General features: G+C 43.2%; 1 protein-coding gene across 2 annotated transcripts in view; it reads right to left on the bottom strand.

The window, feature by feature from the left end:
- LOC124282590 (X-ray repair cross-complementing protein 5-like) overlaps positions 1–12,233 on the bottom strand; it is a 45,368-nt gene that overhangs the window by 22,106 nt on the left and 11,029 nt on the right. For both annotated transcript variants that reach the window (XR_006900197.1, XM_046718599.1), the window contains exons 13-19: positions 12,166–12,226; positions 10,324–10,408; positions 6,990–7,186; positions 6,009–6,102; positions 5,724–5,796; positions 5,458–5,570; positions 4,967–5,063 (exon numbers count right to left, since the gene is read on the bottom strand). Coding sequence is in view for 1 of the 2 variants with exons in the window: in XM_046718599.1 (XP_046574555.1) it covers positions 4,967–5,063; positions 5,458–5,570; positions 5,724–5,796; positions 6,009–6,102; positions 6,990–7,186; positions 10,324–10,408; positions 12,166–12,226 (720 nt within the window). In the remaining variant the exon portion in view is untranslated. The remainder of the gene's footprint in view (positions 1–4,966; positions 5,064–5,457; positions 5,571–5,723; positions 5,797–6,008; positions 6,103–6,989; positions 7,187–10,323; positions 10,409–12,165; positions 12,227–12,233) is intronic.

Below are 12,233 nucleotides of genomic sequence, written 5' to 3'. Positions count from 1 at the left end.
AATGATGTAGTGATATGAAATATATCGACATTGAACACAGAACCGATACCAATGACCAGTTACTAACTTGGTCAGGGTGGCAGGTCACTCTCCACTGGAGAGAACCGAAAGACCAACAGAGCACTCCATCCTTAGAATGCGTGTCAAGTTGGTAATGGCGAATGAAGGCGTTCTGCTGGCTCCAAAGAGCGACAGAACCGATCTCTTCATTGAGCAGTGCCGCTGTGTATTGTCAACAAAGCGGCATCTGCCCTACCCAGTCTGCCTTCAACCCTCGGGAGGTAAACCGTATCATTGTAACCATACAATTACGGAAACACGCTTAACGAGATAAAGTGCGCTTGTTAGCAGACTCCCCAGTCTTCCCGCCACCAAACAGCACACATGGGTACCCGTGACGGATCCCTTTTGTTCGCTCGTTCAGTGACAGGCACGGGTGAGCAATCGAAAAGATTGGTCCCCGCGCGGAAGGCTGGGTAAGGGTGGAAGTGCGATATGAGCAGTCACGTGGAAAGCAATATCGCACTGAGAGTGGTAGGTATCCGGAGTCGAATACGGACATGATCAGTATAAAATACTGTCAGTGTCGGGTCAGTGGGAATCGCGATGGATGTACCCGACCCTTCTACCAGAGTTCACCACAACAGTAAAGTCGCCTTCCACGCCAACAAGTGAAGTGAGAGAGACGATATACTTGAAAAATTAGGCCAGACAGCCAATTGTGAATAAGTGGCAATTTTAAGGTGGGCTGGGTCGCCGACGAAGGCGGTCGAACCCTGTTCATGCCAGCTACGACGCCGATGTATGAGAGGATGCTGCCTAGGCAGAGCACCATCGAACGAGGTGTGAAACGTGGAAATAGCCATGGAGTACCCGGCAATGGTGGAGGTCATAAGGCTCTCAACCAAAACGAGGTTATAGTAACTCCAATATCCGAACTAAGTCCGCAGAATAGGGATTATGAAATCCCCCTATCTGCACACCCTTGGCCCCACCTATCAACACACTGAACGGGTGTCGAATCCCAGGCAGAATTGTGTCTGCAACGGTTGCAGGAATTCGTGTGTTATACCCGACAGAGGCCAAGCCACCCAGTGAATCCGGAGGATTCGGTGTGGCGCCTCGCAGAGTGAGAATGTCTGGTCGAAGAGGTAATTCAATCCCGGCGCGCGGGATCGAAACACCAACCTGACTGCTGTCAATTCCAGCACATTGATGTGCAGGTTGTGACTTCGCCTCCAGAGGCTGCAGGTCACCCAGAACATCGCCTCTAACCGGTAGGGATGTATCTGGCTGGACCGAGCGACGGTGTCTCCAGGGTGGGGACCTCGAGAGACGCTTCGACGCCTGTCCATCTGACTCGCGTGAGGTTGACAATTCCGAACTGATCGCGGAGGTCCCCAGACTCAACAGTTATCTGAAACCACGATGAGTCAGTCGCCTATGTAACGGGTGACAACACCGCACTGCGATCTGGCTATCTGAGCTGTAATAAACCTCAATTTGGTGAACACCCTTGGCACCGTGAATGTAGCCTAAGGAGAGCACACGAAACTGGTAGCACGCCCCGCCAAACAAGAAACCGAAGGTAAATCTTGAAATCAGGGTGCAATGGAACAAGGAGGTATCGCCGACCTGAGGTCGCATTGACGCGGCGCCAATCCCCTGTCTCGGCAGATGAGATCACCGAGCGGTGTCTCCATCTTGAAGGACAGTACCTCTATAAACTTGTTCACTCTCAGATGAGAATGGGTCTGAACATTCCGTTCGTAATGACAACTATGAAATGTGGAGTCAAACCCCACATATTCCCCCCACATATTCCTGACCATTGGAAACCACCCCACTGGTTGCCTAGCCCAGCAAAGACTGGATCTGGGCACGGAGTATTGTCGCCGTCTCCCGGGAAGCCGACACAGGAGGTGTCGCCCGCCGGTGTTTGCGGCAGAATATAGTAACTCCCAGCAGTCGGCAACTTAATGTTTGCCGATGCCTGGGCACCTGAGGAAGTAACGAAGCTCAACAGACTTCCAGATTCCTCGAAACTGTCCCGGGCGTATATGCCCATAACCGCCCTCATCATTTGACTGGCACAGCTACAATGCAGTCCCTAGCCAGATGAGAGTTGCCCCCGTCAGATGCCGCCCAGAGTCGCCGAAGAAAAAAATCCACCGGCGCTCTCTCCCCTTTCCACCAGCTCCCTCAGCAGCGCTGAGAGATGCGCCGAGTGGAGCATACAGCGTTGAGCTGTGAAGGGGGAAAGAACGGCAGACTTAAGGGAGAGTGTGAGGCCTTGTCCCGGATGCCGTGCTGGAAGCAGGCTTCCCTTCGGGAGGCGAACTCCAACGGTTCGGGTAGTCGACCTCAGGGACGAACCTACTTAGTAGTAAGTTCAAAGTAGCGAAATGAGCCGAAGCTCAAATCGACTTGTCCACTGTACGAGCCTGAACCCCGATTCCGAGGCACATGTGAGAAGCCTGACAATCAAGGTTTCACAAGCACTCAGACAGACCTCGGAGCGGCGAGGTGACAGTCACACCCGGCACACTCGATGGCATCTAGGTCAATACGTCGATAGACATCAGGCCGAGACCTGAACTACCGGAGTCGGGAATCTGCGCCCTACCAGTGCCGAAGCCTGGGTCGGCGCTACCCACGGGGTTCAGAGAATCCGCAGAGCCGAAGCACAGCTGTTCTAGACCTAAACCCGATCCCGGAGACACGAGGGAGTAGCCTGATAAATCAGGTTTCCCCAAGTACTCTCCAAAGCGCACTGAGCTTATAGTCAAACATAGCCTATAGCTTATATAAATACCCATACATACACATGTATGTATCGCCAGTGCTCGGTCGGCGGTTCGAGTTCGAACCTCGATCCCCAACACATGGGAGCCGCCTGACAATGCAGGGCTCCCCTGGTGTAAGTGCACGGTAGACCTCGGCGCGCCGAGGTGATCGGCAGCTCGTCACACTCAACGCCGCTTTGGCCAGGGCATCGATAGACATCAGGCCGAGACCTGAGCTAACAGCCGGGGATCTGCTCGCATCGGGCCGAAGCCCAGGTCGGTGCTAGTCCGATCTGCAGTCCCGGAGACACAAGGGAGTAGCCTGGCAATGCAGGTTGCCCCTGGTGGACACAGGTAGACCTAGGAGCCGAGGTGATCGGCAGCTCAGTGGAACCCAGACCGGGCCGAGGAACCTGCCGATATACAGGTTTCCGGCAACCCCGACTGACCATCGGCGCCGAGGTGTCCTCGAGCTGGTCGGCGCCTAGGCGACCGCCAGTCAGGGCACCAGGGCAAAACCTGCAGGGCGAAACCTGCATCGCCGGCGCCAGGCGCTCGTGACGAACCTGAGCCCGAAGCTAGGTCGCCACAAGGTGCCGAAGGCGCCGAGGTGTCCCCGAGCTGGTCTGCGCCTAGGCGACCGCCAGTCAGGGCACCAGGCGAAGACAGGGCAAAACCTGCATCGCCGGCGCCAGGCGCCCGTGACGAACCTGAGCCCGAAGCTAGGTCGCCACAAGGTGCCGAAGGCACACCATCACCTGAGCCGAAGCCAGGATCAAGCTGCCTGGGAGGAGGCGGAACCCAGACAGCACCGTGTCAATCGGGGCCGGAATTTCACCACAGACGACACCTGGTGAACTTACCTTCGAGATCAACACTTTGCGAGCCGAGCTCCTTACGGAGCCTGGACATCGCGCTATCAATCATCGAATTGACATTATGTTGAAGAATATGTTGCTGCAATAGTGAAGCAAATTGAGTCATATTTAAGTCAGCAACATTGTTTGCGGGGGAAACGATAAAGGGATTTCCTTAGAAACCTTTTATCAAATATTATCCCCCGCCTGAAGCAGATTAGTGAAAACATAAAATCTGCGCGGTCGGAAAGAAATGCCGTGGAGGCTTAGAAACCCAGACAAAAACACAACCTCGCCTATGAGCCACGCTGTGTGTAAACGTATCATAATACAACATAATGGAACAGGAATATTGACGCAAAAGCGTTTATTATGAGCATCCTTGATCGTCGTGAGCGTCCTCGGCTAAACACCGGAGGCACACTTTATAACCATCCTGTGGCGGTAGTGTGCATGGCACAACGACAGGGCTTAAACTGCAACAAACAGAACCACGCCAGTGTTACTAGCAGGAACTGTGAAGCAGCAAACACATAAACACAAGTAATAGCAAGAATAATCCGCGACGGGCGATATATAAATGCTACAAGCTACAGCCATTTAAATACTAAGCATACAATGCAAAGCAGAAAAAGGCTAGCCACCCCCGCGTGTACTAGTGATAGAGTAAAGTTGAGTGATAATCTAAACTAACACTATCAAAATTACTCAACGACTTACCACAAATTCGCTGAAAAGAAAGAGAATTTAGGCAAGCCTACCATATAATATGCAAACATAATATATGAACTCCCTACTACAAGCTACCAAGAACATATAGCAAGGAAACCACGATCGCGCGGTCTGCCATTTTGCCTGCCGCATGGCTGGAAAACAGAGAACCCACGGCAAAGTTACAACAAAAGATGAATGAAAATATCCACATATGACGTCCATCTAACGCCCATGCGTAGAGAAAGGAACCATACATACAGATTGAGACTCTTTTACACTCATCGTATCGGTAGGAGAGCAAACTCGAAACGAACACCACGCACGTCTATTCAACAGAACGACAGCATGAAAAGTGAGGTACGAGGTAGACGGCGAGAGTTACCTGCTCTTGGCTGTGTTGGTCCGGTGGGGCCCTGTAGGGGTGGTCTCACAAGACAAAACGAGTTTTTTGTTTTGTAAATATTTTATTAAAAATATAGTTACAACTGTCGTAGGATTTAAAATGGACATTTTAATGCTTATATGTACCCCAAGGAGGACTTCTTCTGAAAAAGAATAGCTTGGTAGTGTTCATCTGGGCAACGTCAACCCCTGCTGTCAATATCATACCTTGAACAATTTGATCCCAGAAATCTCTTTTCCCTTTTCCAATTAGAGTGTCCTTGTACTTGGTCATGAAATCATTGTACACCTTTGCTTCTTGTTTCTGAAACAAATACGTCCAGCAGTTTAACCAATCAAATGGAGGATTAGATATATGCAGTGCAAAGCAATCTCTGATAACGTGTATTGAATCCATGCTAATATATCTCCGTCCTAACATGTACAATGACATTTCCTATTGATTAAAAATGGATTCTTTTATATCTTTAATTTGATATATTTCTCCCAAACACTATTTCGCAGTGTTGTGATGTTTTATTACATATTAATAGGATGATGTTAATGGTAAAGACTGATAACAAGATGACGTTTAACAAGCCTGAAGTGAGTGTCAGCAAAGCAAGGGCTTCACACTACAGTCTACTCATTTTGGGACTCAAACCTGGATTGTTGGCAACGCTTTAACCACTGAGCTACACCTTTGTCCTTGCACTCACCTTGATACACTCCTGTCTGAGCGCTTTGAGACACTCCATGGCCTTGCTGTAGAACTGGGTGCCAAAAGAATCAGACACTATCTGTTCCACTCTCTTCTGCATTTGTTGGCAAGCTGAACCAAAAAGAAAAAAACATTGTAATACATTTACTAGCCCAGAATTCTAAACGTTCAAATAACAACAAAAACAGAACTTCTTGTGCTGGAAAAAGCCTGGATTCCTTCAGTGCTGCTCACTCAAAGTGTATCGGTACAGCAGCTGCTCACCTTCTTCAAACATGTCCTCATCCTTCCTGCTGATGAGGGCCTGGAAGTCAGCTGTCGGGGTCACCGTCCCAACCTGGTGTATGACAAACATACAGTCTCAGAAAAACTCAGTGGGAAGGAAACCACAATACCAGAATCTTTTCAGCTGCAGGAAAACTTTCAATTTGCATTTGACCTTTTTCTATTGATCTCAAACAAGACATTATATTCACACATTATCACGGAATGGTGCATTAAGTCACTTTTGACTCTTTAACTCTGTATAAGTTTTGACCGTGACCCTACCTGAGTGACCTTTGCCCTTGTGATATCTTGCATCCCTCCTTCAAGGTTGTCATCCAGCTTTTGTCGTTTTGGAGCTGGTCCTGCCTCCGCCTCACTACAACATCAACAGGTATAGACATGTAGACATCTTTGTGTCATGCTGAGGTGTCAGCAACATGATGACAGAGTCAATCTCCCCTAGGGTGGGTAATCATTGATAGGAATACATGAAAAAAGTCAGTCAGTCAGTTTTTATGTTGCTTTGAGCAATATTCATGTTAGGCCATCAGGGATTGGGATAGAGAACTTTGACAGTGGGCCATTTTCAGGATTATTAGCCATTTTCTGAATTTACAATGGGGCCACTGTCCTTGTATCAGTAGTAAACTTCAACATTTTAATGGGCCATTTTTTATTCTAATGTGCAAAATGGCCCATGGCCCCTGCCTTTCCCAATCCCTGGGCCATATATAAAAATGTTCTTGTTTCTCATCACCACCTGACCCGAAAATTTGACCCGATGCTAAGATTGTTTCTATTATTTTACACTTGAGAAAATGCAACTTTGAATCTCAAAATATGCATGAATTTTTTACACTTCTAAGTGTTGATCTTCTATCGGAGAAAAGGTGTAGTTTTCCTCAGAAATCTAGAGGTTTGGGACATAAAAAATGAATTAAATTGTAAAAATTCAATCTGCCCGCTCGACACATACTTTTTTGAAAAAGTGATGAGAAATAAGAATATTTGTTTAAGGGGCCTTATATCATATCTGTTTATATTGGGAGAACAGTCTGAAGTGATGCAGATCTCAATTTTTTATCACCATATAGTTCTCACAAACCAAGAAACATAACTGGGGTGAAGTGAGATGCTAACCCACAGTCAGAAGTTCCTGGCACTCTCAAGGGATGTAACTCTACACAGTGAACTATGGTGCATAAGATGACAAGGCAACCAATGCCAACTTTTTAAGAAGGACAAACAATGGAATCAACTTACTTATCCTTAAACATTGCTTCTCCTGTTTTTTCATCTTTCTTCTTAGAAACCATTTCAAGTTTAAATACATTTTTCATTTTCTCCACATGTTCTTCACATCTTGTGAGAACTTCTTGTGGTGGTTTGAGATAGCTTGCAATAAGTGGGGATAACTCTGGCAATCCCTCGTCTGTGTTTTCAGCTCGGTGTTGTAGGCACTGCAACATATAAGAGTGAGTGAGTTTAGTTTTAACCCGCATTCAGCAATATTCCAGCTATACGGCAGCAGTCTGTAAATAATCGAGTCTGGACCAGACAATCCAGTGATGAACAGCATGAGCATCGATCTATGCAATTGTGTCAACCAAGTCAGCGAGCCTGACCACCCGATCCTGTTGGTCGCCTCTTACAACAAGCATGGGTTACGGAAGATCAATTCTAACCCGGACCTTCATGGGTATTAAAGGTCACATAAACCCTAGGGGGTACAAATACATAAATCACTAACTGGCATCGTTATAAATGAAACCCCGTCATTAAAACTACTCATTTCGACCTTTAATTGACTTAAATCGACCTTTTTGACAACAGTGCAAATTCTCACCCGCGAACGAAATTTCAACCAATCAGGCGCTACCTCTGACGTCATATGAGGAATAGCTTTGAGAGCCGATGCAGAATTCATCTACATTTTAGGGGGTAAATTATCGTGTTTACCAGCTTGTATAAACCTGTAATCGTGACAATTGTTGTGGAAAATGAAAACTATATGTTCTCACAATCTACTGTCATTTAATTTTGTCTCCTGCTTTGCCTAGTTTTCGAAGTTACAACTTGTTTTCATAGACGATTCTGTCAAAATCGATTGGTGTCGTTAGGCCCTATTTGTATAATGCCTGATCCAAATTGATCCCGTTTCTGTGTTGTTTTACCTCGATATTTAATCATGTCATGTAAAAATCTGTTTGTATTCTCAAAACAGTGTCGGCCCATAAGTTTTCACATGCAATACAGCAATTAATACTCCCTCGTTGTAACCCGTGTTAGGTGGTATAAACCTACACATGTTATTTGTCATCATTCACTTGATGGTCAGTTAATGAATTTATAACAGGTATAATTAGTGGTAACACACTTAGATTACCGACAAAGGTTCCCATTTGGCATTTCTTGTGTCTGGAGTAAATATTCAACATTATAAACATCGATCAAAGGATTAACCGATAACACGCTGATTGATTAATTACTTTTATCTTACACAGCCGGAATTGTCAAAAGGTAGTGTTTATGTATGTAGATTTACTAATCTATACTGAATACACTCTGTCGTAGCCGGTGTCTGCGTAAAACAACGTCCTTCTTTCAAAGGATTAACCGGCAATACATTGATTGATTGCCCATTATTGGCTAACTAAATTACTGTTTTTAAAGAAAGGCGGACATTATGCAATTAGTTGCCAGGTGTGCTATCTTGGGTGACCAATGAGACTACATGTATACACCAATACCTGAAAAGATTTATCACTTTTTCAGATATTAAACTGTTAAAAGACACATCATTTGGAACAGTTTTGTGGATATTGATGGATACATTCCTCGAACAAGGTAATGGCCTGATATTGTTCCTATAACTTTAATCTGTTTTAATTTTAATATTTGCATTTTGTTTTTATTCATTTGTCGTGAGCATTCAACAGAATCATTGTTTTCAGCCGTGTAGTGTAATGAGACAGACAACATGCACTAGGGTGTGTGTGCGAATTATGATTCACATTGGCAAACTATAAAATGTCTAGATATTACAGTTCTGTTATAAATTCACTATAAGTATCAGCAGATCTTCAGCTTTATTTAGTTTCAAAATGCATACAAGTGTGATAATAAACTAATTAGGATTATAAGACCAAATATAAAGACGCACATTGACTAGTATCTACATACTGGTGAGTGGACATTAACCATGTGAATGTAGCAAAGAAATTTATCGCGCAGTATTGTGATCTTTCGACCCCCACCTCGCTTCCGTGGAAGAAATCGTTATGTTATAAGTTGTGTCATGCAAAATCCGTTTGGTTATGATTCCAATACATATTTAACAACGAGTAGAAAGTAGTCTTGATTTTCTAACTTGAAGAAAACAAACTATAATTTCATTAATTCTAACAGATGTTTTAGTTTTAAAATGGAAGCCCTGTCGGAAACATCCGCCAGTCTGAGGATAAATGGTATTTAGGTTTGTTTTCACCGAAGTTACAAAATCAAAGCTACTTTCTACTGGTAGTAAAATATGTATTTTATTGATGGCCAATAGGATTTTGCATGACATAGCGTATATCATAACAATTTCTCTGGCAGCGAGGTGGGTGTCAATATAATACTACTTACAATATTATTGTTACCGACCACAACCTCACTTCCGAGGAAGAAATCGTTATGTTACAAGTTGTGTCATAGAAAATCTTTATGGTCATCAATCATATGCATATTTTACTACAACTAGTAAGTAGTTTTGATTCTTTAACTTCCGTGAAGCGATCTGAACACAAGTAATATATCGTTTCAGGCTTCCACAACGCTCGCCGCTCACAAACATAACCCATTTAGCACGAACTGCGGGTCCTGTGGAAATCTGTGCATGGGGACACCATCGCCCCGACCCTAGGAGCAACTGACGACAAAGCAACGATTCGGCATGTTGTCGTTGACGTCGAGAAATCATCAAAATGATGAGCGTGCTACACATTTTCTATACAACTAACTGAAAATCGTTCCTCATATGACGTCACTGCAGTGCTCTGGCGACAGAGTTACGTAACCTGTCTGTGGTTTCGTTGGCGGGCGAGAGGAAGCAGGCGACTTTTGGCCACTTTAATCGCGGCGGTATTAATTAACCACAAGTTTTTAAAGAATAAATTTGGTGTTCGCATAAGACTAACCACAAATCTTTCATATGTAATGGTTAAAAGAGTAACAAAAACAAAGTTTAGTGGTTCTTTAAATAAGAGTGTTATATCATATTTGACACAGTAGTTTTTAGAATGAGAATTTATTTTTTGACATTTTTGTAAACGATTACCAAAGATAAGGGCAGAAGATAATGCTAATCGAAATATGAAAAACCAAAAGATTATTATAAACATGAAGTTTCATGTCTATATGAGCTTTTAGGGTTACTTGAAGATAACATGATGATTATACAATTTTTTATTATACATTTAGAGTATACATATGGAGTAATAGTAAAATGTGAGCCATCTTTTCACTATCAGTCCAAGACAGACATGTAAAGAAATCAGCATAAATTTAAGGTCTGGAACAGACATGTTTGACATACATCATTTTATTGCCATCTCACCTGGTATAATCTCTGAAAGTATGGGTTGAAGGTCAGTTTTGGCTTCAGAAACTCAGACTTTTCTTCTTCTTCATCGTCATCATCCCTACAACCAACATATGCATGGTACAGGTGCACGGAGTGCTACCTACATGCTAACATCCACACAACTGAGTGGTAGCAGTAATAGCCCAGACGTTTATCCAGGATTTTTAACCAGTGCCTTTTGCAGGCAAAATGAGGAACACATTATTTTCATTTAAATGAAATTATTTTCAAAATTCAAATTTTCATAAATTTTGAGGTCCAAAATTGTAAACTAAGCATCAAATAGGGCTGGGATAGGTCCAAATTTTCTTACCGGGTACCCCAGAGGCCCAGATAAGCTGCGTATCCGGGTAAAATACGCATAGAAAATTTCCAATTACGCATTGAAAAAATAATTGTTGCGTACCAATTACACATTTAAAAAGTTAGATACGTAACAAGTTTAACACATGCGTACGGAATATATTTATAAAAATCGCTTGCGTAATGAAAAAGACATCGATTGCTATCAAGTTGTCCTATACTAACAATAGGACAAGTGTTGTACTGTCAGTATAGGATGAGTGATTTTTTATGAAATCATTTCCATTATATTTAAGTTGGTTTTGATGAGGTATGACATAAGGCAGAACATACCTGCTTAGTAAACTTACTCAATGACATATACTTAGAGTAAAATGACTGAAATACAGTACATATTTGAAAGCAGTGGGTAACGGAAAATGAAATTCCCACTCAACATTCATAATACCCACTCCCAAAAAATACAGTGGGTACAGTACCCACATGAGCTAAATCTTATCTGGAGCTCTGGTACCCCACCCGCTATTACCCTACCCTACACTGATCTCCGTTATGTTAATTCCTGAAATCAAATTTGTAAGAAATGGCAATATATTCTTCAGCTCGTAGGTTAAAAATTTGAGTTTTTTAATATTTTAATCATGTATTATATTCAAAACAGGTGACTGTATCTTACAAGACAATACAACTTTTTAATCATGAAAAACTAACATATTACATTGCTTAATCCATTAGTCACATGATCCCAACAGGTCCGGGTACTGAAACGGGTACATGGGTCCAACTCATTACCCACCCGATATCCGGGTTACCCGTCCCAGCCCTATCATCAAAGCCTCTTTGTCACTAGTGTTCCTCTTTTGAGACATAAAAGTTACCTTTGCAATGCCATCACATAATGTATAACTATATTAACATGAACCTACATTCAAATTTGATTAGATAGAGTCTTGACTGACAGTTGCAGCACAAATATGAATGAATATCAGCCTCAATGAAGGTCTAGATAGGTTCCTGTATTCATTAATTCCAACAAGATAGGAATATTGTATTAGTATGATGCCGCAAAATGAAAACCCTGTTTATTTGTACCATCTGGACTGGTTTATCAAGGACATGGACTCACCAACCAAAACTTTCACAAATGTGGAAATCAAAATACAGTTTAGAGGACAGTCCTTTTACCATACTCTGAATTCTTTATCCAGAGATGAACTATACATCTCTAGGCTACAGATTCAGAACTCAGCACCATTGGCAAGCAAATTGAAAAAATCATAATATTGTTCAAAACTTTATTTGTTTTAATGTTTTCATTGTTATAAATTCGGGGAAATTGGCAATTTTATGTTTCAAATAAGAAATCTTTATTGTCATTTGTTGCAGACTTGGGGTCAAATATCAGCCTCTGGTACAGGAATGTATACAAAGGGGGAGAGAGAAGAAGCTGTATATCTATGCAACGTATTGATTTTATTGGAGAACATACTTCTGTCAGTATGTGTTACTTACGCTGCTGCCTGGCTGAGGTCCATGGCTGTGATGAGGTCATCCACTGCACTGAGCTGCTCAGCTGTGGA

This window comes from Haliotis rubra, unplaced genomic scaffold (assembly GCF_003918875.1).
Source record: "Haliotis rubra isolate DU_JTF1 unplaced genomic scaffold, ASM391887v1 Scf30, whole genome shotgun sequence".
In the NCBI taxonomy this organism is placed as follows: Eukaryota; Metazoa; Mollusca; class Gastropoda; order Lepetellida; family Haliotidae; genus Haliotis; species Haliotis rubra.
Note: the sequence above shows the minus strand (reverse complement) of the source record. Positions and strands in the feature narration are given on the sequence as shown.